Raw genomic sequence first — 24,873 nt, 5'->3', positions numbered from 1 at the left:
ATTTCTCAGTGAAAATTCAAAAAGGTCTACTTATTCTCCTTAAAATATTAATCACTTGATGTGTAGTTGTCCCTATTTTGTTAGTTGACAACTTAGTACAATTGTTTACAGTTGTACTAAGTTGTCAGCTGAAAAATATTAATGTAATCATCTGTTTGATGGAATTAGTTTTAAAAAATAATTTTGCATTATTCGAGGGACAACTATTTAAACAAACAACCTAAGTGACGGGGTAGTGTATGCCCTTATTTTCATTAATTTTGTAATGAATTTCTGGAAAAGTAATTATATCATAAATAGTGAATTCAATGAGTCCTGGTCTCTTTATATAAGATTTCTGGATGATATATTTATTTTATGAAATGATTCTTCCACTAGATTATGTGAATGTATAGAGTATATTAACAGTATAGTTGATTTTTTTTTTGAAATTTACATAGTTGTGATAATGACAAAATGTTATATTTGGTTGTTGATTTATGAAAGGATTATATGACTAAGAAGTACTGATCTGGTTTACATTGAAAACTGACCTTTTCTAATACTTTTTTAAATTTTAAGAGTATGCACCCCAAACATCAAATGAAGGCAGTTGTGAAAGGCCACCTATTGTGGTCGATAAGAATGGCTTCTGATTTTGATGTGTTACGAGAAGAATATGATACCCTAGCTAAAACGTTTTATAAAAGAGAGTATCTGGTTGAATTTCTAATGAAATTAAGAATGAAGTTTTAGCTAAGAGGAGGAGGAGCGTTGTTTATGTGCTGATTATTGATTCCAGCATGAGCACAGACCATTCAGATTTGGGAGTTGCAAGTAACTCACTTGGTACTAATAAGTTGAATAATCTTAGTAGAAACAGTACATTTTTTGTCACCGCATTCACTACATATAGTGGGACTACCGGAATGTCCTGTGTAAGAACTGGTCTCTGTTTTCATGTGACAATGTATTATTGGATACAATGGGTGAAAACCCTGTATAGTGTATAGGAAGCAAGATCTCATAAGAAAGTTTTAAAGAATAATAGTAATTATGTACAATGATTATAAGATTAATAAGTGCATGGGTAAGTATGGATGCTGTCCCCAATCTGCTTATATTTTAGTAAAAGATTTTTTTCAAGTCAGAGAGGTAATATATAAATTAAAAGGAAGATATTCTTGTAATTCTAGGATGGTAGTCTATCTAGTTTAGTGCAGGCTGTGTCCAGCATTTTATGTTAGAAAAATATACAGAAGACTGAAGGAACATATTTACAAACATTTGTCCAATATTCCTAAGCATAAATTCACTAATGAATTTGCAAACATATTGAAAAAGAAAAATACACATAGTTTTGGTTTCTTGTTGATAGATGATGTTCACATAGGTCTGCAGGGTGTTGTTATAGAAGAACACTTAGAGAAATGTGAACTAGAATGGCAGTTAAGATTATAGACTCCACTAGTTTTCCTGGACTCAATCATTCTTGCTGTGTTAACACAGTCTTGAGATTAAAATATTATAATGCTTGATTATTTAATTGTTTAATTTGAGCAGTTGTACTATTGGAGCATTTTTTAACATGTGACTTTGATATTTGTATTTTTAAAGCTGATGATTTTGTTAATTTATTGTTCTAATAAAGTTGTTTGAAGTGGAATGAAAGCGTTTAGCAATTGTAATAAACTATTATGCTGTTGTTTTACAGGCCATTTCAGTTTGTGCATTACAACAAGTTTTTGTTTTGTTTAAAAGTTTGTATTCCGACCTGCTGGTGGTTCCTGCTTTTTGTTCATTAAAATTTACCTTATCTTTAACATCTGTAAATGTATATTATGGTTATAAAATGAATGGCCATATAATCAAATTGATAGTGTCACTAAAAACCTAAGAATAATGGTAGATATCAACTTAAACTTTCAACAGCATGTATTTACTAAAGCCAGGAGGGCACACGTTTCAGCCCAGCTAATTCTAAGAGGCATATCTAGTCACTTCAGAGAGGTCACTGAACCATTTTAATTGCACTAATCCAACTATTTATTAAAAACAATACTATATTTTACAAACAAGCCATCTGAGATTATTTGAAAAGGTGCAATGGTTCATTCCTGGAAAAATCACAGGGATGGAAAATTTAGATATACAGAAAGACTTAAAAACTGTCCTTATTGTCACAGATTACTTTGCTGTGAAGTCTGTTTGGTCTTTATTAGACTATGTGTGACCAGGCTATTTGAAAATCTATGCCTGGAATATATCATAGGGGAAGTTAATAACAAATTGGGGAACACAATACTAAAAATAATTCTCAATTATGTAAAAAAGATGAGAAAATCATTGCAAATGTCTTCCAAGATTAAAGAATACAACACGCTTTATAATAAGAGGACGTTGGGAATTAACTTTCTTCAAAAATAATCTTGACATATAAACAGGAAGTAGAAAAATCAGTATGGAGTCAGTATAATTAAGCATCTTGAAAGCCAGCAGGTAATAAGCTTGACAGTGTCATCTGTGAAGTTAATTGTATTTAAATGATTAAGCCATAAGACTCATTGGGTCTTTTCTCTTATATCCCTTTGCAATAGAAACTGTACAGCAGGGGCAACCCAGTTATACAATGAAGTAAATAAATGTAAATAAATAAATAAGTGATGGTGTGCTGAACAGTCCCTATCCTTGCATAGAAGATAATTAGAAGTTGCAGAAGGTCAAATATGAGACTGTAGGCACCTAAGAGACTTCTGGCTAGAGAACAATCCTTGAAATGTCCGTGGCAATAAGGAGGATTAAGGCTAGGAAATGTTAAAGAACCACTTCCTGGGGGTCCAGGATTTGATTCCCCCATCCTTCCTTTGTCTAACTGTGTGACCTTTGGTTCCTGGACTAAGGCTAAAACGATCTATGTGGATCATATGGACGATGCAGTGGTGCAGTGGTAGCGTTGTCACCTCACAGCAAGAAGTTCTCTGATTCAATTCTCGGCTGGAGTGCCTTCTGTGCAGAGTCTGCATGCCCTCTCTGTATTCTTGTGGGTTTCCTCCAAGTGCTCCGGTTTCCTCCCACATTATAAAGACATGCATCTGGAGCATTTCTCCCTGGGCCTCTGCTGAAAATTGGCTTCACAGTGTGCTACCCTTACTAACAAATATAAATAAAATTAAATGGCACAAAATATAAGAAATAAATGCAAGGGCTATGTCCATACCTTGTTTCTCTTCTTTGACATAGCATGTCTATATCACAGAACAAGGTATATAAAAGAAAAGTTTAATTACAGCATTATTTAAATAGAAAGATTTCTTACCCAGAGTTGCAAGTGAAGTTTATGGTGCTTTGAAAGTTCAAGTCTTTGACAGTAATTTGTCCATTCATCAGCTGTCCTGGGAATGCGCAACTTCTCACTGGTTTAAATGTGATACAAAATGTTACTGCTTTTCATAAAAGATTGAAGATGCTGCCGCAATATTTTAAAAACTTATCTTCAGAGTATAATTAATCTTATGCACTTTATATTACACTAATGAATTATATGTCATTTTCTTATGTATTAGCTAGTTTAATATGGTTTCATTGCCACATTAAATTCTTGTCATTTACTTCCTTTCTCCTTTTGTCAGTCATCTACTTCATGATGTACCCCTTCCCTGACTCTACATAGTCACATTCTGTAGCTACATCTGTTTTCTGATAACCTGATGTATCCTTTACAGTGTTGCATATATGCCAGAGCCTATCCCAGCAGCCAGTGCATCAGTGCATGCCACAGCCTATTCCAGCAGCCAGTGCATCAGTGCATGCCAGAACCTATCCCAGCAGCCAGTGGATCAATGCATGCCACAGCCTAACCCAGCAGCCAGTGGATCAATGTATGCCACAGCCTATCCCAGCAGCCAGTGTGTCAATGCATGCCACAGCCTATCCCAACAGCCAGTGGGTCAGTGCATGCCAAAGCCTATCCCGGCAGCCACTGCATCAGTGCATGCCAAAGCCTATCCCTGTAGCTAGTGCATCAATGCATGCCACAGCCTTTCCCAGCAGCCAGTGGGTCAATGCACAAGAAAATATTATTGAGAGTGTACTGGTCTATTCCAGGATGCAATGCACATCTTCAGTCATTCACACACACTACATGAATATCTAATAACAATTTTGTGAATGTTGGGAGATGGCATAATACAATATGACCTGGGAAATATCCACAATGATGTTGGGGGAAATGGAGACTGCACAAAGAAGGCACCTCATCTGAAAAATGAACCAGACAACGTCTTGCTCTGATGCAACAATGCATGTCTATTCCACTGTTCTTTTTGATTTTTTTTTGTTACTGCATATAGTCTTGATTTTTATTTGTTTTAATTTGACAGGTTGGTGAACAGAACCACTAGGGTTGTTTTCAGTCATTACCTAGTTACAATGAACTGGCATACATTAAGACAATAAACAGCATTGTGTAAAACTTAAAAAATGTCAATTTACAATGAATATCTCTGTTAGTAATAGCACATACCACCTTGATCACAGAGTCCTTGGAAAATAATTTACCTTTATTTATTTTGTGGTTGAACTATGTTTTGCAACATCATCCATAAATTTAAAAGAAACTACAGAAAACATAAAAGTTTTAAACCTTTATTAATGATGTTATAGTGGTTAAGGTTTCATTTGGAAGAGAATTCCAAATTTGAGATTCTTTATGGGAGAAAGCTGAACACAGTATAGCAGTGAGTGAAATGCTTTGTCAAATGTGTCTTGCTGTTACCATGTTAGATGTGAGTGTTTTGGGTATAATTTAAATCTCAGTTGCTCTTCTGAAGACCGACAGTAATCACAGTTAATCAGCTGTATATTACAGTGCTGATGTGTAGTTTACTCCCATTTTAATAGGGGACCAACCTACTTCTACTAATGTGGAAAAATAATTCTTGTAGGGGTACCGGATATAACATATTAATGTTTTTTTCGCTGTCTGCATGATACATTGTTTACTGTTTTTACTAATTTAAACAGTAAGGCACATCACACTGTATGTGTTAGTATTCTCAAGCATAATGATGTTCTGCCTTCCTAATTAAGACGCTTGCAATTTTATGGCAAGTGGTGCATGGGTCGTAGTAACAGCATGATGCAAGTTAATGTACAGTCTAACTATATGTCAGGTACTTGTAGTTCTGTACTGATTCCTGCTACATTCTGTCAGAGTTTGTTATGTCCAAAGAGCATTATATGGCATTAATCATTTTATGTCTTCCCAACAGCACTGTTTTGGTTTTCTGCAAATTGGCTTTGATGCCTAGTTGAGGCAACCCTTGGAATACTTGAGTTAGGTTACTGGTTAGAGGCAATTTCACTTATCTGAATTTGAGACCCATAGAATCATGTTTTAAAGACATACAGGTAAGTGTGTGTGTGTGTGTGTGTGTGTGTGTGTGTGTGTGTGTGTGTGTGTGTGTGTGCGTGTGCACGCGCTTGACTTCTGTGAAGGTTGGGTGCTGGGCTGGCTAATCAATCTGTGGACTGGTGGTCTGCTGTGGTGACTAAATGACATTGCTAGAATCATATCATCAAGCCTTGTAGGACTCCCTTTTTAATGGCTATGAATTGGATTGTGACTTTTTCACTCTAGCCTTAAAGTATGCATTATTCAGGTACTTTGTAAGGCAGTTTAACTCATATGAGTCAAATTACTAGGCTAGAAGTGAGTTTATCATGCTTTAGGGAATCAAAGGTCTTTGTCAGGTCCTGAAAGACAGTCCCAGTCAAACCATCCCTATGCATAAGTATAAGAGTGGTGTCTATTAAAGACACCAAGGTTGTACAGTTGCTATGTTCACCTCTAAATTTATTTATTTATATATCTGAGTTTGTTTGCCAGGTGTATGAGCTGGCCCTGAGACTCTTTTCTGTCACAACTTGGGTCAGGAGACAATTACAGATACACTCATAGACATAGATGCCAGTAGCTAGATACATCAGAGATACATAAATGTACAAGGTATACATAAATAATGATGTCGCTAAATCTGGCAGAGAAGTCACACAACAGATATGTGTTAGAGAAAACATTGAAGAATTGCCATATCTCACTTAATAAAGGGAACTAACGCAGCTGCCCCCTAACCTGCACTGCCACCATTTTATTTAATACCTTGCTGAGTGAAGAAAAGAGGAAGTGTATTACCTGCTGTCTGCAGACCTTTCTTATAAACTGGAAAATGCTGCAGTTTTCCAACTCTTTGCAAAAGAGCAATTGCTCAGGGAGATTATAGTAATGTGTTACAATGTCTCAACTAGGAATTTGTCACAGGTATATAGACATTTTAGACATATCCTGTCGCAACTTTCTTGGTCATAGACTTGTTTTTCTCAAAACCATTTATTCAACTTTGAAGTTGATACTTCTGGAAACCTTTGGATCTGTTTCAAGAAATTTGGTGTAGAGCTGTTGGGGCAAAGGTAATGCATAGCCTCTTTTGCAGTACACATTGGTTATATGGCATACGCTCCATCTAAGATAAGGGCAGCTGTATGACTCTTCATCTCTTCCAACCAGTTTGTTGATTTCTTAGCAGAACCCCTTGGATTAATTAGCAGAGACATCTCCCTCTCTGTCTCTCTCTCTCTCTCTCTCTCATTTTAATCTCATTTCATCTCTGTTACCCAGTCTTATGCATTAATTTCCACTGCATTGCAGTCATTGTAAATCCACATGACAATTAGTCTTTCTCAATTCTAAGTGAACTTGTGAAAAAAAGCAACTATAAATATATCTGTTCATTAAGAATTTCAGAAACTCTAGATGTTCTACTTGAAGTATAATAAACTGAGAGGCAGCCAGCCAAGCTAGATAGAATTTTGTAAATAATTCTATGTCCTTGTAAATATTAATATGATCCATAGGCTTGTGTAATAAATGTACGAAAACTGTGTTATGTGTTGAGCTTCAAAAATGTAACCACAGTGCACCCTGCTGGAAGAAAGCTGATAAGTAAAGGATTTTATGACTTTGGGTGATCTCAAGCTCAGAGACAGGATATCTGCAGCTAGAAATTCTTTCTATTGTCTTAAGACACAGATAATTACTAGATTTCACATGTAAAGTGTCTTTTATTTATGTAGCTTCCTGGCAGGTGCAGATCAAATAAAAATGTTAAATTTTGAGTTCTGTTAGCCTGGAAACTAGTAGAAGCAATAAAAATGATGTAATCTGAAATGACTCCGCAGTAATGTGTATTATCAATTTAAGGGCCATCTCAGAAAGTAAGGATAGCATTTTTTATTTTGTTCTGAAGCTGACAACAACTCACCAGCACTTGCCTTGCTTTGTAAATAAAGTTATTTAGAACATAGTTTCTCATACAGATAGATAGGAATATAACCAGATTTGTCTAGGTGTTTGCTATATTTATGTGAGACTATCCTACAATATTGTTTGAACGTATTTTCCTGTGATTTCTGAACTCTCTATTATCACTGCTGAACTGACGAGTAGTGTCTTGTGTTTTTATTATTTATTATTAAATATTTTAAACCTTTTAATTGTGGTTGGTTTGTGTGTAGAGATATTAAGCTCTTAAGAGTACTTGCATGTATTCGGTGACACTGCATAGGCCACTCCTAAATAACCTTCAAGTCTTAGTCACACTTACCAATTGGATAATAATAACATTGCACAGTAGAATATAGTAGCTGATAAAGGTGGTTGGTGGCAGTCAGTACTACCTTAAAGTCTGGGCAGAAGAGGTCATAGCTGGAGAACCCATGCCAGCCTTCCCTGGAGAGTCTGTGCGTTTGTATATAATTCATATCTCAAAGTGTATGTGTGTCAGCTACTTGAGCAGGGACACGAAGCACTGGTTGGTCAGAGAGAGTGCTGGAGATTTTGGCTTGAATATTCAGCTGAGATCTCTACCCTATAGCTGTGCCAGTGGGGAGTCTTATTGGGGACCTGGAGAGAAAGGGAGAAACTAGCCCCAGACTGACTGTGATCTCTGTGTGCTCTTAAGGGAAATTTTACTTTGTTGTGTGTGTGTGTACTTGTTATCCTTCCAATGTGGACACCCCTCACTGGTGCTAGTGATGAGGATTGAGGCTGCTTGATTACTGGGCCAGTGCATGGGCATCACATGGAGTTACTTTTCAACTTATATATGTGGTTACTTTGCTGTTATTCATAGTTGAAATATCCCACTATGAAGCATTTATAGTACATCTACATCTGCTCTAACTATTAAAGTTCAATTATCTTCTGTCTGTGGCCTACAACACAATATACTATTTGTTTTAAAAGTGATAGTTTTTTGAGTAACACACAAAGGTCTACAGTGCAGCTGCAAGCTGATCTAAATTTAAATTCTGAGACCAATACACTGTTTTTGATGTACTCCCATATTAAACCTATTTTTGATATATACTGTATAGCCACTACTTTTTATGTGGCATTCTAGCTTTTTGGAGCTTTTTTTTCTGGCTGTCCACTGAAAATGGGTGAGGCCTAGATAGATCTTCTTGTTCAACAAATATAAATAAATAAAATATAAACACTCACAGAGATACCTTACTAAAAGGATACAAGGCCTAAACAATATGTCCTACATGGACTGACTCAAAGCCCTGTCACTATATTTGGTATCCTACAGACTGTTAAGAGATTAACTGTGTATGACATCTTCCAACCCATTGCTGATGGATTTTCTGCACATCAACAAGTCAAATGGCATCAGAAATTCTCAGCCAGGGATTTAAACCTCTTCTGCAACTTCAACAGAATAATTTGGAGGGACAGATATATCTTCCAGAGGATACCACTGCCCTGGAACAGACTCCCCATCCACACAAAACAGTGTTCATCTCTGTCCATATTGAAGCACTACTTGGATTTATGGATAGGAAACAGAAAATTTACTACAGGACTGTGAGCGTACTAGTGATGGACAGAGGCAGCTCCTGAATGCTTTATCCCATACATGGGTCTCCTCAAATTATCTATGGAATGATCGCAGTTATTCTCATTAGGGGTAATATATAATTATCAGTCATGGGATGGGTAAGGACAGTCTCTATCCAAATGGGATATGTTAATCCGAGCACAAAAAGGAAATTGACTAGGCATAAATGGACCACAAGGGCAGCTAGCCTAGTACTTAACTATGTAACTATGAGTCTATAAAAATAAATAAATAAATAAATATAGAAATACTGACATAGTCAGGCAATGTGTTAACATATAATGTATATTGGCATCAGCTTCGTCACCCTTTTTCCTATTTCGTACATGGAACTGGGGTGTTACATCAACAGTGGACATCACTTACAGCATGAGTGGCTAGCCCTTTATAATGACTCTATCCCAGCTACTATAGTAAAAATGTGAGTAACCTTTCTTTTATTGTTTTTTGCCCATCCACTTGATCAGTCCAGTGGCTTCTCCACCTACACCCGATTGGTTCAATTTTGCTCCTCATGAGAGTGACAGACTCTGGTTCAGTGGGGGGGGGGGGTTATGCAGTCCCCATCCATTACAATGCACCCTGGCCCATCCTCATCATAGTTGCTCAACCTCCATGGAAGCATACATGCTTCATGATGTCTTTCTTCATGCATCCACATTGTATTGTCTGAGTGTGTAGGATAGGTTTGTTCTTGGTGTTTATACTACCAAGATCTCTGCTTGTCATTCATGCAGAAAGCCAAGCCCATATGCCCCCCCCCCCCCGATGGGCAAGCCAATTGTGGCTGCTCATTCTCATCCTCACTAGCCCACCTGTTACAGTGCTCATGCCAATACTCCAATACAGGTCATCTGGGTAACAGTCAGGGCCTTATCCCTCTGTGCCACATGGGTGGGTGAAGTGAATTATCCCGTGACCATGTGACTGACTCTTGCTATTTTGTGTGATGAAGGAGATAAGTCAATATGCTACTTTAAGAGTTATAAATTCAGCAGTGCGGAATTGCTAATAAAGATTCAGCCTACTTCATACTTGCTGAATCTGCATTTAAGAGAAACGATTGCTCTGAGGCATTTTCTTGCTTCCGAACAGTTGTACTCATTTTAATCATTCTTCTCATGTCCCTTATGTCTCAGTATTCCATTATTTGCTGTTGTCAATGGTGTGCATTGCATCTTACATAAACTGCTTAAAAATACCCCAGTGAAAACAGTGTGATACAGTAATTTAGGCTCTACTGGGAAATTTGTCAGATAAATTATGTGGGGAAATTGCAGTTAAAATATGGCTAGACACTTTGGATCAGTGTCTTTGGATGTTGCTGTGGCTGGAAAGATAGTGAATTTGAATAAAGACAGCAACATGGATAACTGGCTGATAGCGCAAAAGAATGCAAAGTGTGGAGGTGGAAGGAGAACTCAGTACAGCAAAGGAAGTGGATAGTTGAGAATTTCTAGATTCAGTGTGTTAGGGCTATGCTACTGCAGTAAGTTAGCTGATAATCTGTTTGGTGATGACAGCAAATGGGGGCATTGTTTATAATGCTGAGGGCTACCAGGACTACCAGACAATATCCTTAGAAAGCAAGAATGGTCAGAAACATTGACACTGAGATTACATGCCAAAAATGTCTTGAGTAATGTATTGTATACTAAAGAATCAGAGGATATATGATAAACTCTACAAGTTCCTGTTGGATGGCATCATTGTTTAAATAGTGCTGTGTTTCTAGTTGGCAAAAAATGATTTGTTGATAAATATATTGTTGATAACCTGGGTTAAGTTTGTAAGCCCTGGGAAAAAAAGGTTAGTTGGGTAGTGCAACTTGAGTGGTTAATTACCAGCAACAGCATATTTGGAGGGGGATATGTATGTTGCAAACTGCTGAGGAGCAGTCTGCCGGTCAAGAAGTGGATAATGCTGCATATGGGAGATGTAAAATATAACATGCCATGTTCCTAAGGTAGGTAGAAGTACCACTTAAATGATACAGAAGATGACGTACTCCTTCTCATCCTTCTTATCTTTAATTCATGCTTCTAAGGGGCGTACATTTAGCACTAAAGGGCAGTGACTAAAGAGAAGAGTGGTGCCTTCAACAATAACTCAGATGGCAAGGGCATGAGAACAGAAACTTGTTTTATACATATGAAATAAATACTAGATTAAAAAGTCCTCATGATACTTAAAACTGAACAGGCAAATACGAAGAAATGATGATTGTTATTGCCAAAAGTATTCACAGGTTTGTAGGTTCATAGGTATGTATTAGGCTAATGACTAGTAGAGCCTTTTTAAGCCTAACCATGGACCAAAAATCTGGTACCCTTGCTAAGTGTAAGCAGGGGCTTCAAAAATGAAACATTTACAAGTAGGCACCTGGGAGATGAACCATTTACAGGCTCTCTGCATCCATTTGAGGCATAAATGCCAAAACAGGGATGGATTTCCCATTCCCCAACTAATTGTGCAAGTTACACTTGAATTAGGTTAAGGAAGAACCCTCTAGCAGGTCACATTTAAATCACAGGCAGGTTTAATTCTTTAGAACAGGTAATTCTGGTGCACTTTGTTTTGCAGATTTACAGGAGGACCATCAGGGTGGGGGTCTGACAATACCTTGTAAGCCAGGCATAGACTTCCCCTCAACAGCCTTTAGGAGACAGAATACAGGGATAGGGCTATGAACCTAAGTGGTCTGCAGAGGACACATTACTTAAACCCTGTATTCTTTTAATGAGAGACTTCAGTGAATGTTCCAATTGTTCGATGTGCCTGGTTAGGTACATACAAAAGTGGCATTGTACTCAATGATAGATCTAATGAATGCTGAATATAGTGGAACAATGACCTCCTTGGACTTAGATGCCATATGTTTGTTTATATGTTATACAACATAGAATGATTTCTTCACTATTGTAGACATGTGATGGTCAAAGGCTGGATTGCTGTCTACATATGTCCACAAGTCCCTGACTACTAGGTTAACTTTTAGTGGTGTGTTGTTAATTTGATAGCTACCATGGGTGGATGATTTCCTAAAGGATACTGTTATGCATTTCTTGGCATTTAGTTTTAGTCCACAGCTTTGACACACGATTTTTTGTCTGTATCAGCCCTTCCTGGAGAACATTAGTGTTGGTGGCCCATTCTATGACTGCTCTTAATTTGTAATCATCTAGAAATTTACTCAGCCAGAGGACCTTGACTCTCACCTTAACTTCAGAAAAGTAAATGCCAAAATGGAACTGTACTATGACAAATCCTTGAGGGACTGTGCTTGTGACTGGTCTCCCCATTTCTAACTTCCTGGATCCTGTCTGTGAGCCAAATGGCTATCCAGCAGGTGACATAAGGGTTTATACTTATCCTTTTGAGTTTATCAACAATGCCAGAGCGGGGCATTGTGTCAAATGTCTTGGCCAGGTGAAGGTAGGCAGTGTGAAACATTTTTCTCTCTCATCCACTGCTTGACCTGTCCTAAACAAAGCCAAATTGGGTTGGTCTAGTGTCTGGAGATTTCCTATGTTATTGTTGGTCATTTCCATGATAATTCTTTCCATGAGTTTGCATATGTCAGTAGTGAGACTTATGAGTCTACAGTTTACAAGGTCTGCAGATGGCCCACCTTTGTGTAGAGGGACAACTCTTTCTGTTCTCCATTTGTTAGGCATGAAGTCTCCTTGGAGGCTATGGTTAAATAGCAGTTCCAGAGGGCCAGATATGCCATGTTTCCTGTTACTTAGATGGCATCCTGGGATATTGTCTGGCCCCATCAATGCAGTGTTCTTGGGTGTCAATAAGTGCTGAAAGCTTAATGTCTAACTGCTTTAGACTGAAACAGATTTTCAGGCTTGAAGCTACTGAATTTGTGAATTTTCATAATATTTTAGGCTGTTTCTAAAACTATCCCAGCCAAGAATGTCTGTCAGTTTACTGCTTCATAATATGTTAAAATATGACAACCTGAGCCTGACACATCTAACAAGAAACACAGAGTATTACATCACATTACAATGTATTTCATTATACTATATCATGGCACGTTACATTGCACTATACTTTGCATTTCTTTATAGCGCACTATGTTTTATTACTTCACATTCATTGTTATAGGATTCCATAGCATTATATTATACTGTATTATATTACATTGCATTGTTTTATTACATTATTTTACATTGTTTTAGTACATCACTTTACATTGTGTTATACTATTACATTGTATTACATTACACTATGTATTATTACATTACATTACATCACATTACATTATGTTATAGTCTGGCGTTGCATTGCATTACATTACACTATGATTTTTACATTGTGCTACATTATAAATTTGGTATTACATTGCATTACATTACACTACATTACATTTCATTAAGTTCCATTCCATTCTATTATATTACTTTCCAGTTGCTTAATGGCAGAAGGAGACAAAAAGCCTCTTTAGTCTTTGCTTTAAGTATAGTTAACATTTTTGCTTCTTGTCCATCCCCACCCTTCCCCTTTCTCTTTTTTTTTATCTGTCCCATGCCCTCTTCAATACTTCTGTGTATTTCGTCTATACCACCCATTCTGGTAATCCATTCTACAGCCATACAGCACCTTTTGTTAAGCTTTGTGAAAATTTGTTTCTACATTATTCTGCCTCTGTCTCCTCTTTCTTCTCTGGCATAATCTTCTACAAAAATGTCATATTCTCCCTGCCTGTTGTGGTCTCACTTGAGAACAGCGCCAGTTCCTTAGTATCCACTCATATTTCTGATCTCTCAGATCTTTCTGGTGGTTTCATTTTAGATCCATTATAGCAACGCAATGCTCCTTTTCTTGTATAGCCTCCGGAACTCAACACAATACTCAAGGTGTGGTCTCACTAGGGTATTGGAGAGCAGAAGCATTATCTCTTGGCTTCTGTAATTCTTCCACCTGAGGATAAACTCCATCATTCTGTTTGCTGCTGCCACTGTCATTTCTCACTGTGCTCCTTGTAGTCTAGTCCAAGAATGACCAACACCACAATAGCCTTCTTCTGGTTTGTTGTTACCATCAGTCTCAGAAACAAAGAACTGATGCATATATCTCACCAGTGTTATTGTAACCCAAGTGCTCTTCTTTGTTTCAATTGCCACCTTTCTGTCCATTTGGTCATCTTTTCCAAATCCTTTCCTACGCTCTTCCTCCAGCCATTTCTACATGTATGTTTGTGCCTTCAGAGAAAAGACTATTGCTATTATATGTTCCTTTGACATGTCTGAGTCAAGCAGGCTGAAGAGTATTTTGAACTAGGCAGATTCTAGCTGTATTCTATTGCTCACTTCCATTTCTTTTGCAACTCAACCTTGCCAACACTAAAACGCTGCGTCTGATACTCTCCTTTCTTGCAGATTGTGGGGACGGTATTTGGGAACGTGAGGCCTACTTACTCTGAAGTCCTACTGACAGATGACAGAGCTAACTGAAAGGGTGTAATTGGGGGAGTAGCTAGCAAGTCTCATTAGATTTCTGTATGCATTGTAGCTTGTCAATAACAACACCATCCTTGAATGCAACCAGACTTATAAGTGTAACCAATACAAGTTAGTACTTGGCTAAAGTAACAGAGATAAAACAACTGGAATTGGGATCTTTAGAAAAAGGAAGGAGCAAACTACATAGGAAAAAATGGGAATTTTGGGAACAATACATACAGGGGAAGAATGAGGTTTAAAAGAAGGCAGGACTTAAATGAGCCATGTAATGTTTGACTGAAAACAATTCGGTAGATAATAAGTGTTGTATAATGTTTGCAACTGGGAGTGTGTCAGCATAGCTTGTGATGCAAAATGCTTGCAACTAGGATTGTGTCCATGTGGTTTGTTTTCATTTAAATAAATCTATGATTGCTTATGTCGTAAGTGATGGTTTAATAAAGATGTTTCTTGTTTAAAAAAAAAGTGGCAGGAATTGAATAATTTATGTAATGTTGCTTAGGTTATATGATATATAGCAATATATATGAAGCATAATGTTTGTTAATTTTAACTTGTTAATACAGTTTGATTATTTTTATATAAAATGTAAGTGTGTCTATGTCACAAATAATAATTCAATAAAGGTATTTAAAAAATATAAAAAAAGAAAAAAGTGCAATCTTAAAAAATAAACATATATAGTAAATTACTTTGTAGTTAAATCATTGCACTTAAGGCCATATGTTCTGGACACTTGTAAAGGCAGGGACAGAGCTGTCAGTTGATCACTACTTAATGGTTAACTGGATTCATCAGAAAGAACTGGAGAAACAAGTAAGCAGATTGTTGTGTCTGGAAATGACTTATGTGCAAGAAGAGTTAAAACTCCACTTCTGGAAATACTTCAGCAAGGATGTGAACTGAATTCAACTCCTTAATTGCTGAAGTGGCCTCAAAAAGCTGTAGACAGACTATAGCTGATGTCACATCTATGACCAGAAGCCTCGGTAGCAGCAAGGTTGCAAGCATGAAGTAGGTCAAACCAGAAATGCTGGAGGCATTGTCAGGCTTGAGGTCCCATAGCTAAGCATGGCTCTTCAGAGTGACATGGATGACAAGGACATTAACTTTGGAGTAGTGAGCTGAGATGACAGTCATAATGTTCAAAGCAGGGGATCAGATGATCAAGGGATCAGCCTATAAAAAGATCACACACCTCAGCCTCCTTGGAATAACATTTATCAGAATGCTTAAGAGGAGATCACCATAGCTGAAGCTCAGATTGAAGAGGAACAATATGGATTTTATTCAGTTCTTGGGACTGAGAACCAGTTTTAAGCTTTTTACATTTCTATAAGCAGATTTATTACTTTGCTAATTTAGTTCACAAATGTGTTTTGGATCTGAATATGCTGGTTGGAAGGAGGGCGTGGCTACTGTAGCAGTGATCTACTTGAACATCTTCTGTAATGGAAGGTTTACTTACACAACTGTACTATGTTCTTCATTAGATCACTGCTGCAGTAGCCTGAGTTATATGGAATTAATATCAAAGCTTAGAAAGCTTGGGAGGAGTAAAGAGGGTCAGAATCCAGGATCCCCTGAAGAATAACCTCAGCAAAGCCTGCTCTAGTTCTAGAGTAGGAATCCAGCTTTTAATATTTGATCGATGTGTGAACTAATGACCAAGTTTCTGCCTCTAGAACATTTCTAGAGTCTACCCCTTTCCAAAATGTAGCCAAAGCCCGAGTAGAGTGAGTCTTGACTTTGCCTGGAAGTGATTATCCATGGTGAGAATAACAAAAGACAATAGCTTGGGACAAATATTTCAAAATAGTCTGTTTAAATACTGTTCATCCATTTTTGTTAACTTCATAGGAAATGTATAGCTGATAGCAATTCGGAAGGATTTGGTTCTGTCAATACAGTATCAGGGTTGCCTGTGAACCTCTAAATTATGGAGAATTCATTCATCCCCGTTTTTAAACTCTGGAAAGAAAACTGGGAGATTAATGGTCTGGCTCAAGAAAAACTCTGAAACTACTTTAGGCATAAATAAAGGGGAAGTTCTCAAGAAAACCTTATTCCTGTGACAAATGAGGTAAGGATTGTTGAAAAGGCTTGTAACTCAGATGCACATCTGGCAGATGTCAGAGAAATGAACAAGACTTTTCTCCAAGATAAAGACTTCCAAGTCTGCCCCTGAGCATATGCAAAAGGAGGCAGCTAAAGTTTTACTAAGACAAAATTAAGATCCCATAAAGGAGCTTCTCGCTTAAGGGGTGGATGCATATGTAATATCCCTTTCAAAAACTGTTTCACTGTCAGTAAAGTAGAAGGGAGGACAAGCAGAAATGACTTGACAGGTGAAGCTTAAAGGAAGAATAGGAAAGGCCAGTAGATAACTCACACAAGTATTGAAGAACCAGAGGCATCTGAGTCTGCAATGGTTCCTATTTTTTATAGTGGCATCAATGAGAAAATCCCTCCCACTTTCCCAAGTATGAATTTCTAATAGCAGGTTTCTTAGCCTACTATTATACCTGCTAAATGTCCTCATGTAAATGCGCCTACAAGCAATTAAAATTGTATCATCCAGGCAGCCAACTGAATAAGTTGCGGGTTAGAGGCATATGAAACCACCCCCATCCTATGTGACTAAGTCCATACAATGAATAAACTTGTGGCAATTTCCCCTGGACAAAACATGAAGAAGAACCATGGGTACCTGGGCCAAAAGTGGGTCACAACTTTAATCCTCAGAGAGTCTCTTTGAATCTTTAAAAGAACTCTGATTATTAGAGAAAAGGATAGAACAGCATCTCTAACATTATAACATAATATTGAAAATGTCTTTGCAAGGGAATGAAAATGCATTCATCTTCCAGGCCTGTGTACATAGAATCCTAGACAGAATGTCTTTGTCTGTTTTAGCTGAAGGCAAACAGAACTGTTTCCAGAGTTCCACACAGAAGGATCAGGTCCAGAAAGCTCTTGGTTCAATATCCCTTTGGGAAGGTCTCTCCTGGTTCTGCTCAACCTGTGTGCTCTGATGGAATTTAGGTTGCCCAGAGAGATAACTTATATTTAGTGTGCTATATTTAAGACCAACACAGATAGTCTGCAAATGGGGTAAGATCTGTTTCCTCCTTATCTGTTTACGTACGCATCACATAACTGTGGTATTGTCTGTGACAACTAACAAAGGACCAGAATCCAGCAATGATGTAGGGATCTGTGAGCATGTAAAAGGGATATAATTTATTTGCTATATCTTTGTTTCAGTCTGCATTGTCTGTTCCAAAGACCTAGGAAATATTCTGCTGGATACAGCTCTGCAAGCAAACTCTGAGGCATATGTTGTCACTGACCAAGTATTCAGTTGTGAGGTAAGATGAAAACCTGGGCTGAATGTGATTTTGGATGGATTCAGAAAACAGCCTAGAAATTTTATTCTGCGAGTTTGGATAAGAGATTTCTCCCTGTTTATCAGAAATCCCAGGCTAAAAAAAGGTTCATTATCTAACTGAGGGACCTTTAACAACTCTTGAAGGATTCTGCCACTATCGTGCAATCAACTAGGTACAGGAAGATGTAAATACCTTGCAACCTACAATGGACAATTACTGGAGCTAGGCAGTTTTTAAACACACTGGGAGCACTAGACAGTCCAAAGGATAAAACCTAAAATTGAAAATGTGACTCAGAAACAACAAAATGCAAAAATCACATAAAACAGTTAATGACTGGGATATGGTGATAAGCACCCTTTACATCTAAAGTTACTAGGAAGCTGCATGGGGGGGGGGGGATAACAGGCAATAGCAACTTAAGGGAAAGTATTTTGAATTTTGTGACTTTGATGTGAGGTTTGAAAAGGGAAAGGTCTAGAATGGGTCTACAGGAACCTCCTGTCTTTGGCACCAAAACATTCTTCAATAAAAGCCCTGTCATCTTCTGGAGAGGGGTACAGGTTCAATGACATTAGGAATTGCCATCCGATGGAGTAGGAGGGAAGAGAGAGAGGTCTGATTGGAAGGGTGTAAGAGACTCCCCTGAAAAAATGAGGGGATTCCCACTGTCAGTGGTAACCTTGAGAATGATGAATAGTACCCAAGAATCTGACATTATATTATGGCAAAGAGGAATGTGAATGATAAGAATTTGCAATCAGTTCACATGATTCTGCAGATGGAGAGGAAAAAGGGGAACGGGGACATAGTTTTTTGGTAGGTTGACATTGGGCTTAGGAGATAGGACTCTTGTCTGGATCGACCCTGCCATTTTCATTTGTAAGTTTGTTTCCTGGAATTTTTCTGGAAAGACTTGTGATCTGAACAAATAACTTGTACTGGGGGAAAATGCCTGAAATAATTCCAAGAAGAAGATTGAAAAATTTGGATAACTCCTTGGATTGACTCTCCACTTTCATCAAATCATTTCAGAACCTCCACAGGGGAAGGACTAAACAGTAAATATTTATCCAGACAGGCATTAATTTATTTATTTTATTTACACTTTATTGACCTAATTAATTCTTCTAGGCCAACAGTCTCTTTTTCAGGGGTTACCAGAAGTGGTAATTCATACTAACTAGGGGGGGGGTGATTGGCCAGGGTACTGAGGAACCTGGGTCTATATCATATCATTGAAAACTCATTTCATTGAAGCTTAATTCATTGACACATATTCAATTAAAGCTCACTTCACTGAAAACCCAATTCACTGAAAGCTCACTTCACTAAAAACCCATTTCACTGAAACTCCTTTAGTCAAAAGGTATATATGGCCTATTCCCCACTGTTGTGCGATCCTGGAGTTAGTATATAAAGTAAGGGGGGGTGTGGGGGGCACAGCCCCCATAAATTGATTATATGTTGTCTTCTGGAAGAATTTATTCATTATACTTGTAAGAATCCATCTATATGCTTTAAAATATTTACAATATGTGCGGGGCTGTGCCACCCACACCCACCCTTACTTTATATACTAACTCCAGGATTGCACAACAGTGGGGAAAAGGCCACATATACCTTTCAATGAAATGAGTTTCAGTGAAATGGGTTTTCAGTGAAATGAGCTTTCAGTGAATGTGTCAATGAATTAAGCTTCAATGAAAATGAGTTTTCAATGAAATGATATAGACCCGAGGAACTTCCCTACTCTTTTCAATAAGTGCCATGAGATCTTTTACATCCACCTGAACTACCACCAACTTAGACAGATGGAGCCTAAGTTAAATGTCTCATCTGAAGAATAGATTAAAAATGTCTGACCAAATAGAATCAGGTGAATTTTGAGAATGTAACCAGGTAGAATGTCTCAGGATAAAACCCGTACCAGCTGCTCTGGACACTATATCAACTGCAATATATGTAAATTTTGAGGTATGCTTGGTGACCTGAGGAACAGAAGACGCAGAGGCCTTAAACTTTGAGGTAGGAAGGTCAGCACCTAACTTCTGCCTATTCTCAAAAGAAGCCAGGAGAACTCTAGACATATGAGCTTAGCAACTGACAAATCTAAATGCAACGGTAGAAGAAGAATAAATCTTATCCAAAGCTCTGCCCATTCTATTAGAGGGTAAGCAGCAGCTGTAATGAACTTAGGAGAAGCAATTTGGTTAAGGTAATCACCTCTGGATATGCTCTAAGATTGCTAAAAAGATATCTGTGAGATAGGGGATCCTTATATAATCAGTAAGGCTTTCTAGGAACAGAAGACTACATGTCAGAGAATGTACAAGCTGCTAAAAAACATCTACTAGGATATGTAAAGCAGAAGGAACAGAAGCATATTGAGGAAAGGTTTCCTGTAACAAATCATAATATGATAATATCTCACCTGAGATTCCAAAATGTCTGTCAACTTCCAGTGAAACAAGTGCATAATTTTAGTAAAGGTATCCAAACAAGACAATAGTTCTATGGAGGATTCCAAGGAATAACTTACTTCAAGGTTAGAATCCCCCTGAATAGGAGAGGAAGCCAGAGAGGCAGAATCCCAATTGAATGGGTGACCCTCTGGTAGAGAATCAGTACCTGCCTTTCCTGTAAGTAGTCTAGTCCAGATACAGATTTGCTGTATCCAGGACTGTTTGTAAACTTCTGAGCCCCCGCTCCTTAGCTAGGGTTAAACTATTCCTGGCACCATAAAGTCTGCTGTTCAAATTTTCCCTTAGAACTAGCCAGTTGTTTCATTTTAGCACTCAAATATGTTTCGTTGAGCTTAGCTCTTGTTCAGAATTCATTGTAAGCACTAAATAAGCTACAAATTTCTACAGCTCTCAACTTTCTTCACTTGTCTAGAGCAAAGCAGATTTTAGTACTTAATAAATAAGCACCTATCCAGGCATGTCTGAGGGTCATCTCTTGGTGTTTTCCTCCTGTCTAACTGATAAATCTGGGCATCTTGGAGCAATGCAGCAATTGCTTCATGTACACAGACAACCCTCTCCTCCTACCACCCAACACTACAACCTGTGAGAGATGCACTTATATAGACAAACTGGAAGCAAAGCTCTCTTCGCCCAAGACTGAACTAGACAATCAAGAGGAGAGGGTAAACACTTGCACCACACCACATTCATCACATAATCCCTCAAAATCTACACCACCAAAACACACACATAGAAACACAAAACACACACCTACATTTGTGGAGGCTCTCAATAAAAATCTGCCCAAGCAACAGGGACCTTCAAAGAAAAAATGCAAGCAACTTCCACCCACCAACACAACCCAAATGACACATAGCCCACAAACTCAGTGTGCCACCCAACCATAGCCCATAAGGCATAACAACCTACCTAACAATCTAGTCATAGGTGACTCTATATTCAGGCACACTGATGTTCCACTTACCAGGCTAAACAAGGAGAAAGCTACTGTCAGCTGCCTGTCAGGTGCCAGGATCTGCCACATAATGCACACACTCAGGTCACTCCACAATAAATACAAATATGACACTGTCGTTGTCCATGTTGGTGTGAATGACTGGAGACGTACCTCCCTGGACTACATGAAAAGAGACATGAAAGAGCTCTCGGATCTTATATTCCAGTCAGGTATGATCCTACCCCTGAGTAGCATCCTGCCATCACCCAGAATGATACCACAGTACAAGGACAAAATGATTGACTTCAACAATTGGCTAAGCTACTGGTGTCATTCTAAGGGGATCCAGTATCTGTCTGCCTGGGATGACATGATTGACAGACCATGATGCTTTGCCAGAGATGGCCTGCACCTGTCGCCCTTGGGATTCCGGATACTGGGTAAGGCTCTTCCCACCCCTATAGTGCATTTTTTAGGCAAGGTTCAAATGACAAACTCACCACTGTAACAGGTACAAGCAAGTAAAATCTGAGGGTAATGCTACTCAGTGCTAGAAGTCTAAACCTCAAAATGCACTCACTCGAGGCACTCCTTAAAATGAAGAACGTCGACATCTGTGCAGTGAGAGAGACCTGGTTTAAGGCTCCAGAGAGCACCACTGCATTACCAGGATATAATTCATACCACACCTTTCGGCAACCTAACCTGGACCAAAAACTAAAAGTGAAGGCGTGTCCATATTCATTAAGGATATCCACACCTCCAGGCTAGTTGCTCAGCATAATGCATTTGAGATTATTCAAGTGCAACTAACTCTGGGCAAGACTGCAATCCAAATTGTAGCTTGCTACTGATCCCCCCACCATGCCCCAGGATTCCCACTCCTCATTTCTTGATACACTGAAAAATATTAGGGTACAACCTAACACCCTAATAATGGGCGATTTCAACTACCCTACCATTAACTGGGAAAACTACTCATGTACCAACTCTTTTGCTCAACGTTTTCTGGAATTCATAAATTGCAATGCCTTGGATCAACTTATACACATCCCCACCAGGAGCAGCAATATCCTAGACCTGGTCATTGCCAACATGGGTAACCAGTGTTCCAGAACAGAGGTCAATTCCTTGTTGGTCAGATCTGACCACAAGCTAATCACCCTAGACATCCACATCCCACCCCCACCCCCCATTAGGGAAACCACCGTAAAAAATTTCTCCAAAGAAAACTTCACACTTCTTAAGAAAGAAGTGGCAAACTTCACGACACCCATGCAGATGGACAATAAAAGTACGACTGCTGAATCCTACACAAATGTACTTTATAAGCACTTACACTAGTGCATGGATCATGCAATCCCTAACAGAACCAAGAGGCTATCCTCCAAAAAAAGGAAGCCAATATAGCGGTTCCCTGCCATAAACAAACTCTACAACAGAAGAAAGAAACTGTTGCAAAAAAGAGTAAAATCCCATGATTGGAGGAACTCCCTTGTCAGCCTCAGTAAAATGCTGAGATCCCTCATAAAATCCTCCAAAGCTAGTTACGAAAACAAAATCACTACTGATTCTAAAGACAACCACAAGCCTTCTATAGCTATGTCAAGAATCTCAATAGCATCACTCAGATCTGTTCTGAGTTACAGCACAATGGCACTAAATATACAGAATCAACTGATATTGCCAACATTGTGGCAGATAGGTTCAGTGCTAACTTTACCCCACTCTCATCCCCTAAAGGGCCCATCTCTATACTGGAAGAATGCAAAGTTCCTGTAATCATGGCTGCACAGGTAAAAACCACACTCTCCAAAGTCAAAAACACAGCATCCATGGGACCTGACAACATCCCAGGCTGCATTCTACACGAACTACAGAATGAACAGGCACCCCGCCTAAGTACCATGTTCAATCATAGCCTCACCTCAGGCTTTGTGCCCACTGAATGGCACACAGTGACAGTTATCCCACTCCACAAAGGGGGAGCCAGCACAGACCTCAGGAACTACTGCCCCATTAGCCTGATGAGCCTGGTCTGCAAGGCTATGGAACGTATCATCATGGAACCTATAAACAATGACACTGGTAATCTCCAAACTCTGGACCCCACCCAGTTTGGGTTTGTAAAAGGCAGATCATGTCTCCTAAACCTGATAGACTTCTTTGAAGTGGTCACCAAAGCTGTAGATGAGGGTAAGGTGGTTCAGACAAGCCTATCTAGATTTCGCCAAGGCTTTCGACACCATCCCCCACTTTGGATAAACTCACTAAACTAGGTATAAATCCCTATGTCACAAGATGGGTTGCTAACTAGCTCACTGACAGAACCCACACTGTGAAAGTAGCAGACTCCAAATCCTACTTCAGACCAGTGACAAGTGGAGTACCACAGGGTTCAGTCCTGGGTCCCCTCTTGTTTGGTATCTATTTTTATGAAATACAGGCTAACACAGAAGGTCTTTGGCTAATGAAGTTCACAGATGACTGCAAACTAGGAGCCATAATTGAAACTCCTAATGATGTGGATATCCTACAAAAGAGCCTCACTGAGACAGATGCCTGGTGTCAAAGCCATGGCCTCAAGCTCAATGCCAAAGAATGCATTGTCATCCCTTTTGGTAAAATCTCTGTACCCATGAACTACCACATAGGTGGTGGTCTACTTAACACCAAAAGTGTGATAAGAGACCTTGGAACACAGGTGGACAGTAGTCTCTCCTTTGATAATCACATCACAGTAGTCAGGAAATTCTTCTACATGGCACACCTCATCACAAAAGGTTTCTCATCCAGGAAAAAAGAGGTCATTGTTCCTCTCTACTCATCACTCATTAGACCCATTATAGAGCACAATGCCCCTTTTGGTATGTACCTCACAAGACAACTACAACAACTAGAAAGGCCGCAGAAATACCAAACAAAGAGGATTACCAGCCTCAAACTGATGCCCTACGCAGACCGTCTAAAAAAACTCCAGCTTTACTCCACACATATGCCTACTCAGAGGTGATCTCTGCCTAACATATAAAGCTATGTCAAAAGCAGAGCTGTTGGACATGCTCCACTTAAAGAAATCCCAATCCCTCTGAGGTACACGCTCTAGGGACGTAAGCCTTGTCACCACAATAAACAGAACATGCTGGAGGGATAGATTCCTATTCCAAAGACTTCCCATACTCTGGAACAAACTACCTATCTATATCAAACAAAGCTCCTCATTAGCACTCTTCAAGAAAAATCTTGATGATTGGATGGGAGATAGGAAATTCACCCTGGGGATCACTTCTGTGGCTCTGCTCAACAAGGGCACAGGAAAATAATTTTCTTGGGTGGCGAAAGCCAGGGCACTTTTTTGGCTAGGCTTATATAGTCCCTAGGGCCAATAGCCTGGTACCTACCTATGAACCTGAAAGGAGAGATGATCTCTTTCATTTCACAGGAGACAAGTCTGTACCAAAAGACTAAAAATAAGCCTTTAGCACATTGCAGCCAATAGAGAGCGAGGAGAAATATGCCTAGTCTTATGCTTCTTCTTCAAAGGAAATCCTTCCAAAATGGTATAACTGGATGAATAGTTCCTTTCATGGGAAAATATTCCTCAGCAGAGGATAAAAGAAGAATGTCTCCCAGACCCTT

The 24,873-nt window shown here is 38.8% G+C and overlaps 1 protein-coding gene across 1 annotated transcript in view; it reads right to left on the bottom strand.

Moving 5' to 3' along the window:
- LOC122813005 (beta-2-glycoprotein 1-like) overlaps positions 1 to 24,873 on the bottom strand; it is a 202,606-nt gene that overhangs the window by 135,933 nt on the left and 41,800 nt on the right. Inside the window, exon 3 of the mRNA XM_044085106.1 lies at positions 3,296 to 3,392. Within this exon, the coding sequence (XP_043941041.1) occupies positions 3,296 to 3,392 (97 nt within the window). The remainder of the gene's footprint in view (positions 1 to 3,295; positions 3,393 to 24,873) is intronic.

This window comes from Protopterus annectens, chromosome 10.part0 (genome assembly GCF_019279795.1).
Source record: "Protopterus annectens isolate FY-2018-M chromosome 10.part0, PAN1.0, whole genome shotgun sequence".
NCBI lineage: Eukaryota > Metazoa > Chordata > Ceratodontiformes > Protopteridae > Protopterus > Protopterus annectens.
This window is presented reverse-complemented; position numbering and strand designations above follow the sequence as displayed.